Source organism: Stenella coeruleoalba, assembly GCF_951394435.1.
Source record: "Stenella coeruleoalba genome assembly, chromosome: 19".
Lineage (NCBI taxonomy): Eukaryota > Metazoa > Chordata > Mammalia > Artiodactyla > Delphinidae > Stenella > Stenella coeruleoalba.
The window spans coordinates 7,052,651-7,077,265 of NC_137165.1; the positions used below are offsets into that span (position 1 = coordinate 7,052,651).

Below are 24,615 nucleotides of genomic sequence, written 5' to 3' on the forward strand. Positions count from 1 at the left end.
CTCACACTGGCTCAGAAGCCTGGAGAAAGAGTCAAGTACCCCCGAGGAGGCCCAGGGGGGCGAGGTGTGAAGACTGTGCCCAGTGTGGAGCCGGCATCGCCCCACGCTTTGCCGCCACCCGTCTCAGGTCTGTGGTCTCACACACTGACACATTCACCTGTCGTTTACCAGCTGCCTACTACGTGCCCAGGAACAGGAAAGGGGCGGACAGAAGTCTCCAAGAAAGCCAGACCACGAAAGGGGAGAGAGGCCTCCTGCTCTGAGGTCCCAAGTCTGGCGGCACGAACATTTCCAAATACGGCGCAGCCCCAGCGCGGGGCGGGAGTAGCATCGCGGCAGCTGTACCTATTTTGGGCCTGGGGGTCTCTGTCCCCTGGGCAACAGGTGTGGAGACATGAGGAAGAAGGCATTTATGTAGGCTTATTTTCGGGGCTTCCTGGCCTCATGCCCAGGGGTCAGAGCCAGCCTTTCACATAAAGGTCCGCAGCTAGAAACCCAACACCTCCTTCTGTCTCCCTAGGGGCCCACTGGCCTGTCTCCCCTCCACCCCCAGGCTGGCTTGAGACACCCACCAAGTGGAGTCAAGTCAGGGAGGCAGAGAGAAGTCGGACCCTTCTCGCCAGCCACCCCAGTGGTCACGTCCCGGTGCCCAGCGGTGGGGATGAGGGGAACATGCCTGGGGCTGGACACCATTTAGGCTCTGTTCTAAAAGGTGCTCTCCAGGTCATTCCCACAGCAGCCCAGAGGCAGCGAAGGCGGGGTGGTCCCTTTTGGAAAGGAGAATAAAGGACACGAGTTCTTCTCTGTTTAAGTGACTTGCCTCCAGTCCCACGGTAAATCCAGACCACAGAGGGTCTCAGGTCTAGTGTCACGAGTGACCAACAGACATACACTGAGTCAGTGTGACGTGGCCACAAGCAACCTCCCACGGCCGAGAGCGTGCAGCCCACGGGGCCCATCCTCGCCTTCTGAGTGGTTCTGAGGGATACGGCAGCACAGGCGCTGGGAGGCCCCCCGGGAGGATCAGCTGGTCCTGGTGCAATCGGAGGGGCCGTGAATAGCGTCTTCTGCCACCTGCCTCTCCCCCTTCGTCCGTATCGCCCTAGGGAGGGGGCAGAGTGGCAGCACCCACGGGGCTGCCCCCAGGCCTACAATCAGTCCTGTCAGCCGTGAGGGACCCCCAAACCTCTGGACCCCAGACAGCTCTACAGCTGGGATTCGAATTCCCAGCTCTGGTCCCAGGGACATTTCCGCTGCCTGAGTGGCTCGGTGCTGACACTCAGTTCACGCTCGCTCGACCTGTCCTGCCTTGTAATCCTGAGCGGTCTACTACCGTCATTTCATCCTCTGAAATATGGGGTTAAAGATGAACACGGGCCGTTTTTGTGGCCCGAGCCATCTCTGAAAGGAAATATTAATAGTAGTTCCATGTTTTAAATCATCGTGAGCTCCTGAGATAAAAAGACAGTTTGAATATTAATCATTACAGCAAAGGAAGAAGCAATTTTGTCTCTTCCTGCCTTTCATGGTTGCATGGAAACCCCTCCTGAGTTGTGAAGGCTGGTGAGGTGAAGATGTGGGATCTGAGGTTCACTCGGGTCACAAGTCATCTGGCCAAAAGGTAGGGTTTAAGGCAACCAAAGCCACAGCCAAGTCCACGCAAATTACTCGATAGGGCTTCATCCTCCCGAGTCCTCCTATCTGAAACCCAACTCCAGTCTGTCACTGCTCTGCCCAGACACCATCAGTGCTCCCCTCTGCCTACCAGCTGAGCACACACGCCCTGCCTATGCCCCACATGCCCACAAACGTGCTCCTCCCACCCGGCCACCTCCACGTGTTGAAACCCTAACCTATCTCGGGCCCTCTTGGTCCTCTGCACCCACCAGCGGTCATGACCTGAGACCTGGCACACGTTTCCAGGGGTATGTTTTTATTCCCTCTGCTCTCCCTAAGGAGGAGTTGCGACTTCCTGTCTTCCTCATCTTTGTATCACAGTTCCTATCCCCATACCTTGTATTTCAAACACACACGTGCACGCACATGCACGCGCGCACACACACACACACGAGCTTAGTCACTGGAAGTACTAGGGTGAGAACTAGGAGTAAGAAAATTCCAGTTCATCTTTTTTTTCTTTTAACATCTCTATTGGAGTAGAATTGCTTCACATGGTGTGTTAGTCGCTGCTGTGTAACAAAGTGAATCAGCTATACATATACATATATCCCCATATCTCCTCCCTCCCTCCCACCCTATCCCACCCCTCTAGGTGGTCACAAAGCACCGAGCTGATCTCCCTGTGCTATGCGGCTGCTTCCCACTAGCTATCTATTTTACGTTTGGTAGTGTATATATGTCCATGCCACTCTCTCACTTTGTCACAGCTCACCTTTCCCCCTCCCCATATCCTCAAGTCCATTCTCTATGGCTGTGTCTTTATTCCTGTCCTGCCCCTAGGTTCTTCAGAACCTTTTTTTTTTTTCTAGATTCTATATATATGTGTTAGCATACGGTATTTGTTTTTCTCTTCCTGACTTACTTCACTCTGTATGACAGACTCTAGGTCCATCCACCTGACTACAAATAACTCAATTTCATTTCTTTCTATGGCTGAGTAATATTCCATTGTGTATATGTGCCACATCTTCTTTATCCATTCGTCTGTGGATGGACACTTAGGTTGCTTCCATGTCCTGGCTATCGTAAATAGAGCTGCAATGAACATTGTGGTGCATGACTCTTTTTAAATTATGGTTTTCTCAGGGTATATGCCCAGTAGTGGGATTGCTGGGTCATATGGTAGTTCTGTTTTTAAAGAATCTCCATACTGTTCTCCATAGTGGCTGTATCAATTTACATTCCCACCAGCAGTGCAAGAAGGTTCCCTTTTCTCCACACCCTCTCCAGCATGTACTGTTTGTAGATTTTTTGATGATGGCCATTCTGACCGGTGTGAGGTGATACCTCATTGTAGTTTTGATTTGCATTTCTCTAGTAAGTAGTGATGTTGAGCAGCTTTTCATGTGCTTCTTGGCCATCTGTATGTCTTCTTTGGAGAAATGTCTATTTAGATCTTCTGCCCATTTTTGGATTGGGTTGTTTGTTTTTTTGACATTGAGCTGCATAAGCTGCTTGTATATTTTAGAGATTAATCCTTTGTCAGTTGCTTCGTTTGCAAATATTTTCTCCCATTCTGAGGGTTGTCTTTTCGTCTTGTTTCTGGTTTCGTTTGCTGTGCAAAAGCTTTTAAGTTTCATTAGGTCCCATTTGTTTATTTTTGTTTTTATTTCCATTACTCTAGGAGGTGGGTCAAAAAGGATCCTGCTGTGATGTATGTCATAGAGTGCTCTGCCTATGTTTTCCTCTAAGAGTTTGGTGGTGTCTGACCTTACGTTTAGGTCTTTAATCCATTTTGAGTTTATTTTTGTGTATGGTGTTAGGGAGTGTTCTAATCTCATTCTTTTACATGTAGCTGTCCAGTTTTCCCAGCACCACTTACTGAAGAGGCTGTCTTTTCTGCACTGTATATTCTTGCCTGCTTTATCAAAGATAAGGTGACCACAGGTGCGTGGGTTTATCTCCGGGCTTTCTATCCTGTTCCATTGATCTATATTTCTGTTTTTGTGCCAGTCTTGACACTGTCTTGATTACTGTAGCTTTGTAGTACAGTCTGAAGTCAGGGAGCCCGATTCCTCCAGCTCCGTTTTTCTTTCTCCAGATTGCTTTGGCTGTTCAGGGTCTTTTGTGTTTCCATACAAATTGTGCAATTTTTTGTCCTAGTTCTGTGAAAAACGCCATTGGTAGTTTGATAGGGATTGCACTGAATCTGTAGATTGCTTTGGGTAGTATGAGTTCCAGTCTTAACGTTGCTTCCAGTTTCTTTCATCATCTTGGTCAGCTCACTCTCCAGGTTTCGGGTCCTCACCCGGGAAACGAACGATCCGCATGACCCCAGGGTTCCTAACCGAGCTGGACATCAGGCTGCCTGGTGTACTTTTTAAAACACACAGAATTTAGAGTTCTGCCTGGAGAGTCTGATTCAGTAGGTTGGGCTAGAGCCTGGGGATCTGCTTTTAAGCCTCCCCTGTTCATTCTAATGATCTCCCTAAAGGTAAACTCTTAAAGCAGCTATTTTAAAATTCAGATTCCTGGTGCTATGTAATGGGAATACCCTCCCCTAGGGGTACCCAGCACGGAAGAACTAACAGCATCTCAGCAACACTGCTTCACAGTTCCCCACCTCCTGGTCCATCTGTTCCCATGCCCCCGGCTGACCCGCTTCCACTGCCACCAGTGCCAGTCCCCAAGCCATGTCTTCCACATGCCTGACAAGCCCTCTTGTGGACAGCATCTGGGCATCTCTGGTGCTCTACCTGGAGTCCCCGCTAGGTGGCACCACTGCTCTGCCGGCCACAACAGTCCCCAGCAGGACTAAAGACCTAAAGTTCTCCAGGGGCCAAAGCTGATGGGTGGCTCTGGCAAAGTGCAGGTGGAAAGTGGGAGAAGACTCCCCCTCTGCCCTTTGCCTGCGCTTCGGTAGAGAGCCCAGAGAAAAGCCGTGCCACAGTGGAACCAAGGCAAAAGAAGACCCACTAATCCCATCCCGTCTTAATTTAAAATGTTGCTATTTTGTTCATCATGCATTCTTTTGCATTAATTTTGATTTTTAAAATATTGCATTGAAATATTATTAATCTCATTAACGATCGAGTCCTTTGTTGCCTCCTTAAATTGTGCACTCACTCGCCTCACCGTAGTCCCAGCCTGGGCCAGAGCAGCGTGGTTTATGCCCCAGTATCCCGAGGCGCTATGGAAATAGCTGCATCTGCTGCTATGGACAGAGGGCACCTTCTCTGTGGATCCCGACGCCAGGCTGCGGCAGATCTTAGGGCAGACGCTGGAGTCAGTTCACCATCATGGCGGGAGCCCAGTTCCTCCCAGGCTAAGGTCTGCCTCAGGAGGCCCCTCAAACTCCCCCTGTGAATCCACTTCTGCCGAGTCCCCATAGAGTCCTGAATCCCAGAAATGCCACCGCCTGGCCACAAGCCAAAGCCCCTGCTACTGGAGGAGACCAGTCTCCAGGCCCCAGACCTGCCTTCCAGAGGGTTCCCTGCCCCCTGCGTGGCCTGGCTGAATTCATTTCCTGAGGGAATCAAATGCCTATCACTCCCTCCTGTGCACTGTGTGGGCTCCTGTTTCCTCTCTCCCTCTTGTTTTGGGGGGGGGGGGGATCTTTTTATTTTCTCTCCTGTAATGAGCTCTATTTTTTATAGCTTCTGGTGACACCTCTTCTCATGGGCACCCAGGCACCCTTTGCAGAGTACAGTGAAAGCACAGAATGTGAAACAAACCAGCCATTGAACCCACAGAAATGGCAGAGTCAAAGCACTCAGTCACTCCCTCTAGAGCTACCTGGGAGCTCTAAAAATCCCCAGACCCAGGCCACACCCAAAAGCAATTAAATCACACTCTGGGGGTGCAGTCCTTCTCCCCTCTCCCACCTCTCACCCTCCAGGCATCAGGAGTTTGTAAGCCCTCTCAGGTGAGAAGATACCAGGCCAAGGGTGAGAACCCCTGCATGGAGCAGGCTGGGCCCCTACTGAGCCTAGGCTGCCATCTACAGGCGAGAGCGCGCACTGCTGCCCAGTGGTAAGAGGGCAGATGGGAGGGGCAGACAGACAGCAGAGGCTTTAGGACTGAGAGCCCACCTTCTAATGAGTCTCCCCTGCCCCACCAAGGAGTCTCCCGTATAAACTTCCCAGTGGCCTCCAGTCAAAGCCCTTGCAAAGGTGTCTCACCTCCAAGAGCCACCATTTTCACGCGTGGGGCAGCCCCTACAGGTTAGCAACGTGCTTTGACATGCAGCTGAAACCTGCCTTGAGAACTCTGCTCCCCTGGCCCTGGGTCTGCACCCTGGAGACACACACAGAATAAACCTACCCCGCCACCCCGGCTCTCCAGGGGTCGTAAAACAGATGCCAAACTCCTTTGGATCCCTGCCTCTCAAGGCGAAAGAGCCCCATTACTTTTCCTGCCCCTTCTTCCTGGCTGTCCTCGTCTGGATTTGCTAGACTGGCAACATCCCTTCATCACGGGACACCCAGAATTCAGTCTAAATTTAAAAATATATATAGAGAAGTAATACATACTCATTATAAAAATATGTTAGCTAAACGTCAAATACAAGTGTCCCCAGCCACTCCATTCCCCTCTCATTCCTGTGCTGGGGGCGGGGGGGGGGGAGGGGTGTGTGCGGCTACCGTGGTTCAGAGGTTGGAAGCACCCAGAACTGAAGGTCATATACTTGCAGCAAGAGCGAGAGCTCCTCTTTAGGCTCAGGTGATTCATCGGCAACATGTGAATAATTAGCGCGCCCTTCCTAGAGATTACAAACTAGTATGACACAAGTAAAGGGCCCAGCACAATGCCTGTAAACACATACTAAGTGTTTACTAGGTGGGAGCTCTTAAGGGCTAACTGAATTATCTCAGACCATTGGTGGAACCAGGCATGAAGTACATCATTTTTCCTGATTATTATACTCACATCACAGCAGGACTGGGTTCATGGAGGTCAGTAAAGTAAGTGCCAAAGCCCAAATGCTGAGAGCATCCACTAAGAGGCTGTAAATAGAAGAGGCTCCCAAAGGAATCTGTTTAAGCCAGTGGGCGTTTGATGGCGGTTACTGCCAGAGGGAGTACTGGGTGACTTATGGAGGGATTGCTTCCTGGTCCGTCAAATGCTAGCCCACCAAGCACAGCGGCCTGGGGAGTGCCTGGACTCTGCTTATCTCGGGTTGAGCCACCGTGCCCTCTCTGTCCAGGTCTGAGAGCAGCAGGGTACCCTGCTATCAGATCAGCCAGAGCTGGATGCACCCAGACTCCGTCCTGGTGGCCACCCCGCAATTCAGGGTCTCCTCAGTGCTTTCAAGCTCGGATTCTGTTCTTCCCACGCTAGGCCTTAACACGCACATTTACTTCTCTCCATTTGCTCACCTGCACCCCTGGCAGATCAGTCCTAAATTACAGCATTTCCCACCGAACCTAGCCTGAAGATCTTTCTCAGCATCTCATGTCAGAAAGTCGCTACCAACTGCTCACACTTGACACCTGAGACTCAGTCATTCAGCAGATACTTCCTGAGTCTGCTCTGTGCCAGACACTCTTCAACTTGTCATCCTTTCCCTGCCCAAGTCAGGCCCGATGAAAGGTTGGTTTCCCTGACATAGACTGAATTTTCTTGGGTCTCCAGATTCAATGTGACTCAGAACTGCTGTCAGCAAGGGTGCCCCAAACTTCTGGGCTTATCCTGACAACGAGCAAAAGATAAGAAGCCACGAAATCTCAAACTCCTGTGACATACTCCTGGTCAGACTGTCATGCTCCTCTGGCTAAATTCAGAATGGTGACAACTCCCTCCCTGCCACCCTGACTCAAGCCCCAAACAGCCCTGTAAGAGTCTGACCCAGACCAGAAATAGTGCCCCAAGTTAAACTCCCCCTCCTCACGCCATCCTACCGAAAGATAAAGAAAATACTTACAGAGACTCTACTGCCCAGGTCAGTTCACATGTCAAATATCCTCTCTCCCTGTCAAACATGCAAATGCTCTTGGACTTCCGCAGACAAGTGCCGCATTGACTTAGGGGCTGCTCTGCCCCACCCTGCCTGGAGGTTTTCGTTCAAGAATGTTTTGATTATGCATGCTCTTAAGGGAAATAAAGGAAGGTGTTCTTTTACAATTAGGCGATTTTAGAGAAAGGGAAGTGGACACAGTTCTTGACATGAGGGTTACAAACTATTTGAAGAAAAGGGAGAGGAAACATACAAGGAATCAAAGGGTTTAACACCGCTGAAACCAGAGAGATCATAAAATACTTGTGGGGGATTTATTGCTAAGGTGGAATTTAGCTGACTGAATGATACAAGATGCTCAAGATAGCAGTGAAAGAAGGGGAGGTGTCTGCCTGTTTAATCACTCCAGAAGGAGAGAAACACATGAAAGAGGTTCACACTGGAGTTATGTTATAAGCCTGGGTCAAGAGAAGGCATGAGACTGTGGGTCTCATCTAGTTTTAGGTACTAATGGTCCAACTTTGCAAAAATGGGGGAATCAGAAATGATGGTTAAAACAAGAGTTAAAAAGTCAAAAGACAAGGTACTCAAGAAGTCGCCTAATGGCCTGGGCAACAGAGAGAGTCATGTACATCCTAATGGACCACGGAATGCAAAGGCAAGCAGCCTCCCTGCCTCGGTATTTCTTGAGGTCATCATAAGCATACTGTCAATAATAATAAGCCTAAATGATCAGAAAAAGGTAAAACACTGTTAACTCTGCTCAGTTTAAGAGGACAGGAACAAAAGACCCCGTGTTATATGATCTCATTTATGTGAAATGTCCAATAGGCAAATCCACAGAGACAGAACTAGATTAGCAGGAGCTTCGTGGGTACGGAGTTTCTTTCTGGAGGGTTGAAACGTTCTAAAATCAGACTGGTGATGGCTGCACACCTCTGTGAATGTGCGAACTACCACTGAACCTTTAACGTTCAGTGAACGTCGTGGTATGTGAAATGTATCTCAGTAAAGCTGTTTAAGGAGAGGACAGGAGGGTATGATGCAATACAACTTATAAAGATTCCATTAGTAATTGCTCCAAACTTCAACAATATAAAGGAATTGGAACCACTTACCAGGAGAATTCACAGTGTGCAAAACTTCATTCTCAGGCAATGCTGGAAAAATGAGGTTTCTATATAGGCAACAGAATTGAATTTAGTAAAGAGATTGGAGAAAGAAAGGACAAAATATACCCTATAAGAGGATTAAGACTCTTAGCGGAGGGACTCAGGAGATCATACGGTCATTCAGATAATGTCTTATTTAATGAATAAAGAAGTCTAAAATAGTACAAAAGGTTAAAAATAAAAAATGATATCTCTTCCTACCCCAGTTCATCAGTACTCTTCCCTGAAGTAATCACTGCTTCCAGTTTCTTATATATCCTTCCGTAAATGTTCTATTCATGTGCAAGTACCTACACACACACACACACACACACACACACACACACACACACACACACGCACCACATGCACACCCTATAGTGCAATTAGACTGTGAGTGCAGGAAGAAAAATGGAAATTAATTTTAAGGAAGAGCTTCCTTAATACAAGAGCAAGTCCTTAAAGCTACTCTACCATTTCTGTACAGTGGAAGCACCTGCTTTCATTCAAGCACACTAACAAACAGGGGCGGCCAGGGGTGGAGCCTGACAAATATATGCCTGAAATCCAGGACCGGCAACTGACTGGCATGTGAGTGACTCTGAGCGACACTCACACCGCTCATCAGACTGAAGCCTTCCCAGGGACAGACTCCCCCATGTCCCCCACCTCTTGTTTGCAGAAAAGCTTTAGCCTCCTAGGCCTTCCCTGAGTCTGAAAGAATGAGTTTAATCAGAGAAGTGACAAGAGCAGAAACAAAGGAAAGTAGTCAAGCAAGATAAAACGATAATAGTTTAGCCATAAAACAAAGCCAAGGATCTTTAGTTCCTCCGCAAGGGCTGTAGATAACATCCTGAGCCGTGTCCCTGAGCAGTTTTGCAGATACTGAAACCCCCACCAGGTGGAAGAAATTCACTGCGTGCCGACCACCAGCACCTAGACCAGACTGGTTGCAACCAGAAGACTGAGATTCCCAAAACATCTTCCTGTTACCTCCTCATCAACCAATCAGAGAACTATGCACAAGCCGGTCACACACCTGCAGCCCCGTCCCTCACACTGTCTTTAAAAACCCTTCCCTGAAAGCCTTCGGGGAGTTCGGGTCTTTTGACCATGAGCTGCCCACTCTCCTTGCTCGGCACCTCGTACTTTCCTTCAGCACAACCCAGTGGCAGTAGATTGGGTTTGCTGCACGTCAGGAGAGCTGACCCAAGTTCTTTTCAGTAACAGAATCAATGGCAAACAAACGTGCAAACATACCCAGAGTTCAGTTTGGACCTGCCGCAGCACGCTTCATACTTTTCTCTAGAAAATTCCAGCACCTGTGAACACAAATACATCTTTGTTCTTCTGGTCTTAGGTTTATCTGAAAGCCCCCAAATTATACTATTGGTGGTGGGAGAGGGAGGTGGCATGTAGGGGACCATGGCTGACACACATGCATGGAAGCTCACATTTGTGTGAGAAAAGTGAAGCCTTGGCATGAGGCACAGGGGAGGTGGCTAATGCTGCATGTGGAGGCCAAATGGTGGTACTACAGCAATCAAGAACATCACAGCAACATGACTACTGGGTACGTTTGTAGGGAAAAGCCAAAATGATCAGAAAGCTCAGTGTAAGGGCTGGCCTACAATCAACTGTCACCTGAAATATTGCTCTAGCAGGTAATATGCAGCTTAGCACAGTAACAAGGCGACTGCCTTATAACATGGCATCAAGATACAAGGAGGACAGGCCAGGCTGCAAAGTTCCCTTGAAGACTCTTCACCCTCGAAGTATTTTTAGTCGTGGTAATTGTAGAAGGTGGATGAAGCGCTGCAGTCCTCAAACTACGACAGCTCTCAAAACGTAAGGTCAGCACATGCCACCCCCGTAAGTCAAGCCTGCGAGAAGGATGGGATTAGCTGTCTCAGGACAGCTTTCCAGAAGTAACCTGTCTTGCAGAGTGATCTGAGCAGCCATACTGAGGAGATTAAAGAGCCTGTCCGAAGTATGTCATAAGCAAGCAGACCAGCTCAACGCAAAACAATCTGACACTTAGGAGACGCTGTTGTGGTAACAAACGAGTGTAAACGGTGGGGTGGGGGGCTCTGCATGAGTATTCGAAAAGGGAAAATAGAAGAAGAAAACCTATCAGTGTGTCACCAGCAGGTCCAACAGGCACTCTGATTCTGGATGATTGATCCGGACCCTTTACACAAAGATAGCCTTAAAGAAATGGAGGCCAGGCCACTGGGTCATCAGAACTGGAGAGAAAAGGCACATAAGAAGGTCCAACTTTGGTTCTGTGCTCACCAAGTAACCTTCTGATCCCATTCACCAGGAAGAGACCACACTGGGACAAAGGCTGGTTCCACTTCTTGGATCCAGGAGAGATCCCTTGAGAAACTGATAGACTGGAATTCTGGGACAAAAATCATTTCTTGTGCATGTGGTTACTCATCTCTGACCACATGACCAATCCTAGAGGCCCGGATAAAGTCACATTCCTGAACTTCAGTTTCTCAGTCCTTCATATGACATCTATTAACTGTCTCCTCCACACCAAGTGCTGTGGCAGGAACTGGTGAAACCCAGAGAAAGGAGAGAAGAGAAAGCAGCATTGCCCTGCTCTCGGGGACCTTCCAGCCCAGTGGTGACCCAGGCCTGGACAGTGGCTAAAAATCCCACTTGCTGTGGCTGAGCCTGAGGGGACAATGAGTGTCCTCTACTGTTACTGAATCAGCACTTACTTTGTATTTATTTTCTATCCATGGGATCAGAAAATCAATTAATCCTAGACCTGGAGGAACCTCATACATCATCGTAACTAGTGGGTCTCAGTCTTGCCTGCCTACAACTACGTGGAGAACCTCATAGACAGCAGTGAGCTAGAGATGCTAACTGAGTGGGCCTGGAGAGGACGCCAGGATCAGTGCTCAAAAAATCTGCCCAGGGGATTCAAAGGTAAAGACCGGGCTGAGAATCACAAATTAGTCCAACTCCCGTATTTTCCTGCTGGATAAAAAGAGACTCAAAGAACTGAAGAGACAGGCCCAAACCAACACGCACACGACTGTGATGCCCATGGAAATTCAGGGGCTTATAGCCCTTACTCCAGACTATTATTTGGCCAGGCGATGTCTCTTAAATCTAGTTACCTGTGTATGCTCTTCATAGTATTTGCGACAGACACATGCACTTTCATGTACTTAGTATTTTTCTTTAAAACTAACGATTTTTAAATTTAAGTGTTATTTTAGCCTTGTCCTCAGCAATAAGATTTGTGAAATATGCCTGGAAATTAATAATTATAATACAACACATTTAGCCACAGGCCACCTGAGTCCACGCTGCAGCACACCTAGGGCATGTGGCACTCTTTGGGACCCAGAGGGCTGAGTTATTGGCAGCACTGGGAAGCCTTGGGAAGGTCTGGAACAGGTGCTGTACACCTTCACAGCAGGTGCTCACACGGGGGGACGGGGCTGAAGAAACCTCAGGTGAGCAAAGGTACCAGGCAGCAGCTGGTCCTCGTGGGTCTGTCAGCCCTTGGTGCACTCAGATTGGGAGGCCTGATTCATGACAGGGTTAGTATGAGGCAGGAAGGGGGCAAAGACCAGAGGTTTTACTTTAGCTCTCCTGGAAAGGCCACAGGTCACTTGGAACCAACAGGCTATTAAAATGAAGTTGCCTATCCATCACCTGGAATCTGATGATGCCCACACTCTGAAATTGATCTAGAAGGAGGGGAAAATACCATCATGGGATGCCCGTCAAGTAACAGCACAGGGCCATCCTTCAGTCTGATTCATAACAACTCAGGATTTTAAATTCATCATCCTACTTACCAAGATTTATCTTCTTTTTGAATAAGCTCATTGATCTTGGTGTCTTCTTTAATATATTCCAAATTGATGTGCAATATTCTGGGAGAAAAGAAAGAAAAAGTAACTTATTCACCAGTCTCCTCTTTAGTTCAGCTTCAGGATGAGTTAGTTATTTGAGGTTTTTCTTTTTTGTTTTTTTGGGGTTTTTTTTGGCCACATGGCTTGTGGGATCTTAGTTCCCTGACCAGGGATTGAACCCAGGCCCTCGGCAGTGAGACAGCGTGGAGTCCTAACTACTGGGCCACCAGGGAATTCCCAGTTCTTTGAGTTCTGACTGACATATTGTTCATAATCAGGACTTTGATTAAGAGGTTTCCCAGTTTTCAAATTTGGGAGAGAAGTGGTGAATGGAAGTGGAGAATTCATCCTCAGCTGAGAGGAGATGACCCAGAATCATTATTAAAACCAACCTTCCAGAAGAAAACCTAAGACTTTGCACATTTCTCTCTTTGTCTCTCCCTCTTAAATTCTGAAAGGTGTTTCAAGGACCCGTCGGTTCCACTGCTAGGACAACCCAGGGATGCACTCTGATTCAAGTGCACAAGACACAGACAAGGATGTTCATTGCAGCATTTTTTACAATGGGAAAAATCAGAAATGTCTTGAATCAATAACAAAATGGATAAATAAATTGTAGTAGTCATACAATGGAATAGCTATACAGCAATGAAAATGAAGGACCCATAAATTAACTTGGACAAATCAGAAAAAAAAAAGTTGACGAAAAACAGCAAAAAGTAATTATGTATACAGCACCAAAATATTTTGGTTTAATTTAAAAATATAAAATAATGGTACATATTGTTTATGGATACACACATAAAATAAAAGTTTAAAACACTGGACAGGAAAATACAGACCAACTTCAGGGAAATAGCTGCTGCTGAGATGAAGGCAGAGGATAAATAACTGTAGTATTTTATTATTATTATTATTACTGTAATTTTTTTTTGGCTGCATTGGGTCTTCGTTGCTGTGCACGGGCTTTCTCTAATTGTGGCAAGCGGGGGCTACTCTTGGTTGCGGTGCGCGTGCTTCTCATTGCGGTGGCTTCCCTTGCTGCGGAGCACGGTCTCTAGGCGTGTGGGCTTCAGTAGCTGTGGCACATGGGCTCAGTAGTTGTGGCACATGGGCTCAGTAGTTGTGGCTTGCGGGCTCTAGAGCACAGGTTCAGTAGTTGTGGCACACGGGCTTAGCTGCTCTGCGGCATGTGGGACCTTCCCAGACCAGGGATCTAAGTCGTGTCCCCTGCACTGGCAGGCAGATTCCCAACCACTACGCCAGCAGGGAAGTCCCTACTGTGATTATTTTTAAGGATCTGAAGCAAATATGGAAAAACATTTGTTAAATCTAAATCATGGATCATGGATATTTGTTATTTTCCAGACTTTTCTGTCAGCTTGAAACTTCACAGCTGAAAAGAAGTTATTTAAGCTATTGAAGCTCTGAAGTAAATGCACACATATGAATTCATACACTGGACATTTGCTCATGACAGAAAGGCCTATATGGCCCATATAAGGAACAAATGCCAAATTCAACTTTTGTCAGAGGGGCTGACATATAAAATTGGCAGAAAGGGCCTCCCTGGTGGTGCAGTGGTTAAGAATCTGCCTGCCAATGCAGGGGACACGAATTCGAGCCCTGGTCCGGGAAGATCCCACATGCCACGGAGCAACTAAGCCCATGCACCACAACTACTGAACCTGTGCTCTAGAGCCCGAGAGCCACAACTGCTGAGCCCACGTGCCACAACTACTGAAGCCCCCGCACCTAGATCCCATGCTCCGCAACGAGAAGCCACCGCGATGAGAAGCCTGCGCACCGCAACAGAGTAGCCCCTGCTTGCCGCAACTAAAGAAGGCCCGCGTGCAGCAACGAAGACCCAATGCAGCCAAAAATAAATAAATAAAAAAAATTGGCCGAAAGGATTTGCTAAATAGTTAAGAAAATACCATTTAATTAACAAAATGTTATACAATTAAAAAGAGTGAGTGAATTAAAAGGTTTTCACTTAATGAAGCAGGCTTTTAAAAAAAAAACACATGGCAAAATTTTTTAAATTATTTTGAGTTTACTTTAAAAAAAATGACAAAAGTAATATACACTCATTTTAACAGGTCGAACAATATAGAGACAGTTTAAAAAGTTGGTAAGTCCCATCTCTTTTTCTAATTCCACCTCCGTCTCACACATCAACCAAGGTTAAAATTTTGATTTATCGCCCCTTTCTCTATAAAATCTTACAAATTATTTTGTGAATTTTTTCAAACCAATTCAATGTTTATAATGGGAAATAATTAATTTTTATCACTGCCAATGCCATCCATTATTATTTTAGAAGAGTACAGGAAGTGCAAAAGAGCAGAAAGGACATAGAATAAAAACACGGAAATAGGTGTGCATTTTAACTCACTGTTTGAAAAAATCTTAATACATCTTTAAACACTGAATCAAAGGTTTAGGACAAACTCCACTTGCCAGCTCAAAGATGGCCAGCTTTGTTTACAACAGTCGCTTGCCATAAGGGGACCTTAATGATGACGGCCAGAGTGGTTTCCACTTCAGGCATGATTTGGGTTGGTAAACCACCAATCATACCCTCAGGTTCAAGGCAGGGCACCACCCTTGTCCCCCGAAGTCCAGCAAGGGGTGTGGTAAGAGGACGTTTCACTCTCCTCCCCCAGGCTGCTTGACCGCCATGGTTCAGCCGGCCCTGCTTCCCTCCTTCCTCACTCCCACCCTCTTGTCACTGCCCTTCTTTCTCCTCTGTCCTCCTCTCCACCAGCTCCCTTGCCCTCCTCCTTCCCTTTCTCCAACTGCCCAAGTGTCCATGTCACTCACGTCTTGGGTAACTGGAGCCCTTCAGCTGTCCGGGTCCCTGTTTGGAAGGACATCTCAGCGTTGCCCGGGGCTCCGGGGGCAGCCAACTTCCCACAAAGTTTCATGTCAGTGCAGGAGGCTGACTTAGATTTCCTTATAAGAACTTTACAAGAGCAATTAAAATAAGTTATCTTATGTGCTGAAAAAGACTGCAGAATTGCCCCCATCCATTTCTGAGCCTTCCATTTCAAAATAAAACTTTCCCCTTTCACAGTTTGGGGCCCTCATCATGGAGTCCTGGATGATGTGCAGGAAAAAGCTTCAAGGAAAAGATTCAAAGGTAGAATTCTCGCTCCAGAAAGAGGAAGGCCCAGAGACACTGTGAGATGCTAGACACAGATTTAGGAAACAGGGGAAAAGTATGGACATTTTAGGTAAGAACAATCATTAACCGCTGTTGGTGATGAGCTTCAGAGATTGGGGGTGGGACTTGCCTGGGTAAGTGGAAGGTCCTTTCTCTTCTCTCTCTTTCCTTCCTTCCATAATATCTTTCTTTCTTTTCTACTTCTACTCAATCTTAAACGTTCTTCTCCAAAACAGGTTATCTGAAAACAGATTGGCATCACCAGCCTCGCCCCAAATGACTGGAATAGGCTTTCCTGGGACAATTTCTGGGGTAAAAAGTCAACAACTCCTATAGAAGGTATAACACCAAGAGTGAACACTAAAGTAAACTATGGAATCTGGGTGATAATGACATGTCACTGTAGGTTCACTGACTGTCACAAAGGTACCCTCTAGTGGGGAGGCTGTGTGTGTTTGAGGGGTAGGGAGTATATGGGCATTCTCTGTGCTTTCTGCCCAATTTGCTATGAACATAAAATTGCTCCAAAAAAAAAAGTCTATGAAAAATTGTTTACGGTAACAGTCACTGCCAGGAAGCAGAAATGCATCCCGTACCCCACTGTACAACACAGCCAATTAAACAAACAAAGAAAAAAGGGGAGAGAAACACGAGTTTTCAAGAGAGTCCCCAGGGTCTAATACCAGCAGGCACCTAGTCATCGCGTAGGGTCAAGGAGCCTTGGAGGGAGGACACGTTCCCTTGCTCGGCGCCAGGCACCCTTGGCATTATCATCTTACACAGGGAGCGGCAAGAATGTCTTCCTGATCCAAGGCTTGGGCTCCCCCTCCTCGATCCCCACAGGGAAAGAAACCTGAGCACAGAATGAGCCTGCTCAGTGTCCGCCTGACACTGCAAATCCGGCTGAGAGATGGGGCCGAAGCTGTAAATCCCCGTGGGGCTGTTCTCAAAAACCAAGTGGTGGGGTCATCTAACTTCAGTTGATCTACCCGACCCCAGGCTTCTGTGCTGACCCGAGCAAGGAAACGTTATCATCCAGCATATGTTACTTACCAGGCAGTATACTTGGATCATCACGAACTCAACATCTGCTGAGTACACACAGTGCCCCAGTCAACGGCATTTGTTGATTGTTATATATTCTCCAACTTGCTCCTTATGTTCCTTGCTAAGGAGGTGCTTCTCTTACCCTCTTTTACAGATAATGAAACTGAGGTTTAGGGAGTGTTAACAGTTTTCTAAAACCACAGTAACAGTGAGTTTTGGAGCCAAGAAGAAAAACAGCTCGTCTGACACACACCAAGGTCCATGCTCTTACCTCTTCAATCCTGCTCTCTGGGTCTCAGTAATATTATGGGTAAAAATGTGTGGGAGAGCCCTTCAGGTTTTACTAGCAGTTTAACCTGTTTCATAGTGTCCAGAACTGGACTAAGTGAAGACCCTTTGTCTTTCACCTCTACATGGTAGATCCAGTGCTACCATGTTTCTGTCTAAGGTCAAACTGTAGCCCAGGCACTGTCCTCTTGGATAGTAATTGTGAGGTGGTAAAAGGGACCCTGCCATTCTAACCTGTCTCTTCTTCCCACCCTCATCAGTTATATATTAGTACACATACAATATGAAACTCTGACCACTATACCAGGTCAGTGTCGGACCTGACACTTCAAGCTGAATGGTGAAAACAAATAGGTTGTGGGCTGAGAAATACTCAGCCCGGGTCATCTGTTGCTGTGCAAAAATAAAGCTGAGCCATGAGTTTAGCTTGGCTCGTGAATCACAGGATAGGCCGTGAGCCTAAAGATGGCCTCTGCACTTGTACTCAGGTCTGGCCAGCCATCGGCAGTGGTAATAGCAGCAGAATGGGTTTGCAAATAGGAGTGGGCTAAGAATTTTTTCTAAAAAATATCACTCCAAAGGTACCTATTTTTGCTGTTTAGAAAACATTTGACCCCTTGGTAGGGTGAACTGGTGTGTCTTGATATATTGGAAGACGAGCATCAAAGCGCTTCACCCACTTCCCTATTTGGACAAGTGGCCACTATCTCTACTATTTTATAATCCTATAGAGTAATACTGAAAAGTAGAGCACTGGAAGAATACATTGCACTTAGCATTTCAAAGATGTTTAGAGTACTTTACACTCCTCACCCTTATACCGAATGCTGACGTAGGCCTATAGTTTCAAATGCTGTGGTTGCTACTGCTGTTTCAGAGACAAGGTATCAGGGAGGCTGATTATTAACAAAGCTTTTGATTATATTCTTTGTTAGACCAGATGCTCTTGGAAACTGATCTTACTACAGTATTGCTTCTATGAATGGGTGGTCTCCTCAATATGCTAAAAACAACCACTAGGGATTATTTTGAATGACTATAGCAGAGGCTTCTCCTTGAGAGGATGCAAGACAAGGGACAGAAAGGAGCCTTGGAAGGACTACAACAATAAACTGAGCAGCACGGAAGGTAAGAGTGCCCTGCTAACATGACGGAATGCTTTATCCACACTGCAAAAGCTTAAAAGAGGTGCGAGCCTCGGAATCCTACAGGGGCAAGTACAGGGACTGCTCGCGGCATATTCCCACTGCCGCTGGGGTAAAACTTCATATGTGGTGACTTCTGGCTGCACACTGGCTAAGCCACACTGTAGGAATCGCCTGAATTTACTGAGCAGCTTCCAAAAGTCCCAAACATTCGGTAGATGAGATCTCACTCATGTGGACAATTTTCCTCCAGAAAGGAAGTAAGTGCCCTGTTCTTATTTCATTGAGTGCACAGTGACACTAAACCACCCAGACAGAGAGCTAAAGGGAGATGGCTCAGCACGGGCCCACATTTAGGTGTGAAGGAGATCTTTGGTCCATTCTGGCTTTGATGCAAAGTTGCCATCAGACCAGAGATAAGTCATTCAGTTACTCAATGAGCAGCCATCCATTCCTCCATCAGTTTGAGTGTCTGGTATGTGCCAATCGCTGTCCTGGTCATGGAAAGTGAGACAGGTGTGGAATCTACCCTCATGGAGATGACAGTGTAGCAGCTGATTGCCTAGATGCTGTAGGGAAATGTAGTCCTCTTATAAAAGTCCTTTTTTTTGTTAAAGGAAACCTATGATCACCCACATGCTAAGCTCCTTCCTGCCTCAAGGCCTCGGCACCTACTGTTCCTTCAACCTAACACTCTTTCTCTGGTTCTTGCATGGCTGGTACCTTTGATCATGCAGACTTCAACTCAAATGCTTTCTCCTCACAGAAACCCTCCCAAGCATCTTACCGAACAACACACATTTGTCAAGCAGCAGCTACAACACAACAAACATTCCACAGAGAAGTCCCTTGTGAGTAGAAAAGAGGAAGTTTTGTAAACACTCAAAGGAGAATGAGAATGGTCATCTGGGTTCATCTGCAAACACTCTCTGAAAAACTTAGATTGGGATCTGGGTCACGATGAATAAAGAAAAGATAGACGTGTCTGAGGCCATATGAGGGAGGGTCAGAAAGGCATGAGCAAAGACTCAGAAGCAGGAAGGGGTTTTTTAAAGAGTGGCTGGCTGTGCTCTAGAGCCCACGAGCCACAACTACTGAAGCCCATGCTCCGCAACAAGAGAAGCCACCGCAATGAGAAGCCCGCGCACCGCAACGAAGCGTAGCCCTTGCTCACCTAACTAGAGAAAGCCCGCGTGCAGCAACAAAGACCCAATGCAGCCAAAAATAAAGTAAATTTTAAAAAGAAAAAGAAAAAGAAACAAACAAACAAACTCACTCATATAAAAAGAGATCAGATTTGTGGTTCCCAGAGGCAGAGGTTGGAGGAAGGGGCAATTGGATGAAGGCAGTCAAAAGGCACAAACTTCCAGGTATAAGATAAATAAGTACTAGAGATGTAAAGTACAACATGATAAATATACTTCATGCTGCTGTATGTTACATATGAAAGTTGTGAAGAGAGCAAATCCTAAGAGTTCTCCACAAGAAAAAGAATTTTTTTCTGTTTATTTCATTTTGCATCTATATGAGATGATGTTCACTAAACTTCTTGTGGTAATCACTTCATGATGTATAAAAATCAAATCATTATGCTGTACTCCTTAAACTGATACAGTGCTGTATGTCAATGATATCTCAATAAAAGTGGAAGAAAAAATAAAGTAAAAAAAAGAGTGGCTGGACCCAAGAGTTCATGGAAGCAAGCAGGGAGCCTGAGAAGACAGGTCAGACCAGCCCATGGAGAGGCTTCAATGCCAGGTGCAGAAAGTGTTCTCCAAGAGGAGAAGGGACTCAAGAATGTTCAGCTGCATCCCTACTGAATAAAGCCCACAGTGCATTGCTGTTGCTCTTGTTGTCATTTTAAAGGAGTGACCTTAAAAAGTCACGTTTCTTAGAAAAGTCTACACAGTGTTTAGGCCTCTCGTTTCCTACTTAGAATGCAAGTGAATCAATGAGAAGCTAAGGAAAGGATGAATAAATCCAGCCACAGCCGGCTTCTCCAGGCTCTCCCAAACCTGCCGCGGTGTGTGGAGCGGTAGGGATCTGTGCTGGGCAAAGAGAATGTTCAAAGTGCTTCCGCAGAGAACCCATGTGGAAGGCATTCATGGCAAAGGCATGCACAGCACATTTAGGGTCAGACTCAGTACATAAGGACTCTAAACCTACCGGCAGCTCCTGGACTTAACAAGAAGTAGGCGACCAGGGAGCTTTCCTTTCTGAGAACTGACTCCGCCATTTAACACAGCTTAAAGGACACTACAAAAAAGGGCAAATAAAAACCTTCCTTCTGAGAGGAACCAAGATGGCGGAGTAGAAGGATGTGCTCTCATGCCCTCTTGCGAGAACACCAGAATCACAACTAGCTGCTGGACAATCAATGACAGGAAGACACTGGAACTCACCAAAAAAGTACCCCACATCCAAAGACAAAGGAGAAGCCACAATGAGATGGTAGGAGGGGCGCAATCACAGTAAAATCAAATCCCATAACTGCTGGGTGGGTGACTCACAGACTGGAGAACATTTATACCACAGAAGTCCACCCACTGGAGTGAACGTTCTGATACCCATGTCAGGCTTCCCAACCTGGGGTTCCAGCAACGGGAGGAGGAATTCCTAGAGAATCAGACATTGAAGCCTAGTGGGAATTGATTGCAGGACTTCGACAGGACTGGCGGAAACAGAGACTCCACTCTTGGAGGGCACACACAAAGTAGTGTGCACATCGGGACCCAGAGAAAGGAGCAGTGACCCCACAGGAGACTGAACCAGACCTACCTGCTAGTGTTGGAGGGTCTCCTGCAGAGGTGGGGGTGGGGGGGCTGTGCTCACCGTGGGGATAAGGACACTGACAACAGAAGTTCTGGGAAGTACTCCTTGGCATGAGCCCTCCCAGAGTCTGCCATTAGCCCCACCAAAGAGCCCAGGGAGGCTCCAGTGTTGGGTTGCCTCAGGCCAAAAAACCAACAGGGAGGGAACCCAGCCCCACCCATCAACAGTCAAGTGGATTAAAGTTTTACTGAGCTCTGCCCACCAGAGTAACCGTAACCTCTACCCACCACCGGTCCCGCCCATCAAGCCTCTTAGATAGCCTCATCCACCAGAGGGCAGACAGCAGAAGCAAGAAGAACTACAATCCTGCAGCCTATGGAACAAAAACCACATTCACAGAAAGACAGACAAGATGAAAAGGCAGAGGGCTATGTACCAGATGAAGGAACAAGATAAAACCCCAGGAAAACAACTAAATGAAGTGGAGATAGGCAACCTTCCAGAAAAAGAATTCAGAATAATGATAGTGAAGATGATCCAGGACCTTGGAAAAACAATGGAGGCAAAGATCGACAAGATGCAAGAAATGTTTAATAAAGATTTAGAAGAATTAAAGAACAAAAAAACAGAGATGAACAATACAATAACGGAAATGAAAACTACACTAGAAGGAATCAATAGCAGAATAACTGAGGCAGAAGAACAGATAAGTGACCTAGAAGAGGGAATGGTGGAATTCACTGCTGCAGAACAGAATAAAGAAAAAAGAATGAAAAGAAATGAAGACAGCCTAAGAGACCTCTGGGACATTAAACGCAACAACATTCGCATTATAGGGTCCCAGAGGAGAAGAGAGAGAGAAAGGACCTGAGAAAATACCTGAAGAGCTTATAGTCGAAAACTTCCCTAACATGGGAAAGGAAATAGCCACCCAAGTCCAGGAAGTGCAGCGAGTCCCATACAGGATAAATCCAAGGAGAAACACGCCGAGACACATAGTAATCAAATTGGCAAAAATTAAAGACAAAGAAAAATTATTGAAAGCAGCAAGGGAAAAACGACAAATAACATGCAAGGGAATTCCCATAAAGTTAACAGCTGATTTCTCAGCAGAAACTCTACAAGCTCGAAGGGAGTGGCATGATATACTTAAAGTGATGAAAGGGAAGAACCTACAACCAAGATTACTCTACCTGGCAAGGATCTCATTCAGATTCCATAGAGAAATCAAAAGCTTTACAGACAAGTAAAAGCTAAGAGAATTCAGCACCACCAAACCACCTCTACAACAAATGCTAAAGGAACTTCTCTAAGTGGGAAACACAAGAGAAGAAAAGGACCTACAAAAACAAACACAAAACAATTAAGAAAATGGTCATAGGAACATACATATCAATAATTACCTTAAATGTGAATGGATTAAATGCTCCAAGCAAAAGACACAGGCTTGCTGAATGGATACAAAAACAAGACCCATATATATGCTGTCTACAAGGGACCCACTTCAGACCTAGGGACACATACAGACTGAAAGTGAGGGGATGGAAAAAGATATTCCATGCAAATGGAAATCAAAAGAAAGCTGGAGTAGCAATACTCATATCAGATAAAATAGACTTTAAAATAAAGAATGTTACAAGAGACAAAGAAGGACACTACATAATGATCAAGGTATCAATCCAAGAAGAAGATATAACAATTGTAAATATATATGCACCCAACATAGGAGCACCTCAATACATAAGGCAACTGCTAACAGCTATAAAAGAGGGATTTGACAGCAACACGATAATAGTGTGGGGGATTTTAACACCTCACTTACACCAATGGACAGATCATCCAAAATGAAAATAAATAAGAAACAGAAGATTTAAATGACACGATAGACCAGAGAGATTTAATTGATATTTATAGGACATTCCATCCAAAAACAGCAGATTACACTTTCTTCTCAAGTGTGCACGGAACATTCTCCAGGATAGATCACATCATGGGTCACAAATCAAGCTTCAGTAAATTTAAGAAAATTGAAATCATATCAAGCATCTTTTCTGACCACAATGCTATGAGATTAGAAAGGAATTACAGGGAAAAAAACATAAAAAACACAAACACATGGAGGCTAAACAATACGTTACTAAATAACCAAGAGATCACTGAAGAAATCAAAGAGGAAATCAAAAAATACCTAGAGACAAATGACAATGAAAACACAGCGATCCAAAACCTATGGGATGCAGCGAAAGCAGTTCTAAGAGGGAAGTTTATAGCTATACAAGCCTACCTCAAGAAGCAAGAAAAATCTCAAGTAAATAATCTAACCTTACACCTAAAGGAACTAGAGAAAGAAGAACAAACAAAACCCAAAGTTAGCAGCAGGGAAGAAATCATAAAGATCAGAGCAAAAATAAATGAAATGGAAACAAAGAAAACAATAGCAAAGATCAATAAAACTAAAAGCTGGTTCTTTGAGAAGATAAACAAAATTGATAAACCATTAGCCAGACTCATAAAGAAAAAGATGGAGAGGACTCAAATCAATAAAATTACAAATGAAAAAGGAGAAGTTACAACACACACCGCAGAAATACAAAGCATCCTAAGAGACTACTACAAGCAACTCTATGCCAATAAAACGGACAACCTGGAAGAAATGGACAAACTCTTAGAAAGGTATAACCTTCCAAGACTGAACCAGAAAGAAAAAAAAAAAATGAACAGACCAATCACAAGTAATGAAATTGAAACTGTGATTAAAAATCTTCCAACAAACAAAAGTCCAGGACCAGATGGCTTCACAGGTGAACTCTATCAAACATTTAGAGAAGAGCTAACACCCATCCTTCTCAAACTCTTCCAAAATATTGCAGAGGAAGGAACACTCCCAAACTCATTCTATGAGGCCACCATCACCCGGATACCAAAACCAGACAAAGATACTACAAAAAAAGAAAATTACAGACCAATATCACTGATGAATATAGATGCAAAAATCCTCAACAAAATACTAGGAAACAGAATCCAACAACACATTAAAAGGATCATACACCATGATCAAGTGGGATTTATCCCAGGGATGCAAGGATTCTTCAATATATGCAAATCAATCAATGTGATACACCATATTAACAAATTAAAGAATAAAAACCAAATGATCACATCAATAGATGCAGAAAAAGCTTTTGACAAAATTTAACACCCAGTTCCGATAACTACTCTCCAGAAAGTGGGCATAAAGGGAACATCAACATAATAAAGGCCATATACGACAAACCCACAGCAAACATCATTCGCAATGGTGAAAAACTGAAAGCATTTCCTCTAAGATCAGGAAAAAGACAAGGATGTCCACTCTCACCACTATTATTCAACATAGTTTTGGAAGTCCTAGCCATGACAATCAGGGAAGAAAAAGAAATTAAAGGAATACAGACTGGAAAAGAAGAAGCAAAACTGTCACTGCTTGCAGATGACATGATACTATACATAGAAAATCCTAAAAATGCCACCAGAAAACTACTAAAGCTAATCAATGAATTTGGTAAAGTTGCAGGATACAAAATTAATGCACAGAAATCTC

The 24,615-nt window shown here is 45.5% G+C and overlaps 1 protein-coding gene across 14 annotated transcripts in view; it reads right to left on the reverse strand.

Annotated features, from left to right (window-relative positions):
- Window positions 1–24,615, reverse strand: part of LOC307177111 (uncharacterized protein) — a 319,987-nt gene that overhangs the window by 6,523 nt on the left and 288,849 nt on the right. For 10 of the 14 annotated variants that reach the window (XM_079903912.1, XM_079903913.1, XM_079903906.1 and 7 more), the window contains 2 exons: window positions 15,441–16,024; window positions 12,558–12,635 (listed from right to left, as the gene is read on the reverse strand). In XM_079903912.1, coding sequence (XP_079760038.1) covers window positions 12,558–12,635; window positions 15,441–15,646 — 284 coding nt within the window. In that variant the 5' untranslated portion in view covers window positions 15,647–16,024. The remainder of the gene's footprint in view (window positions 1–12,557; window positions 12,636–15,440; window positions 16,025–24,615) is intronic. The other 4 variants (XM_079903908.1, XM_079903909.1, XM_079903910.1 and 1 more) reach the window with 1 other exon arrangement.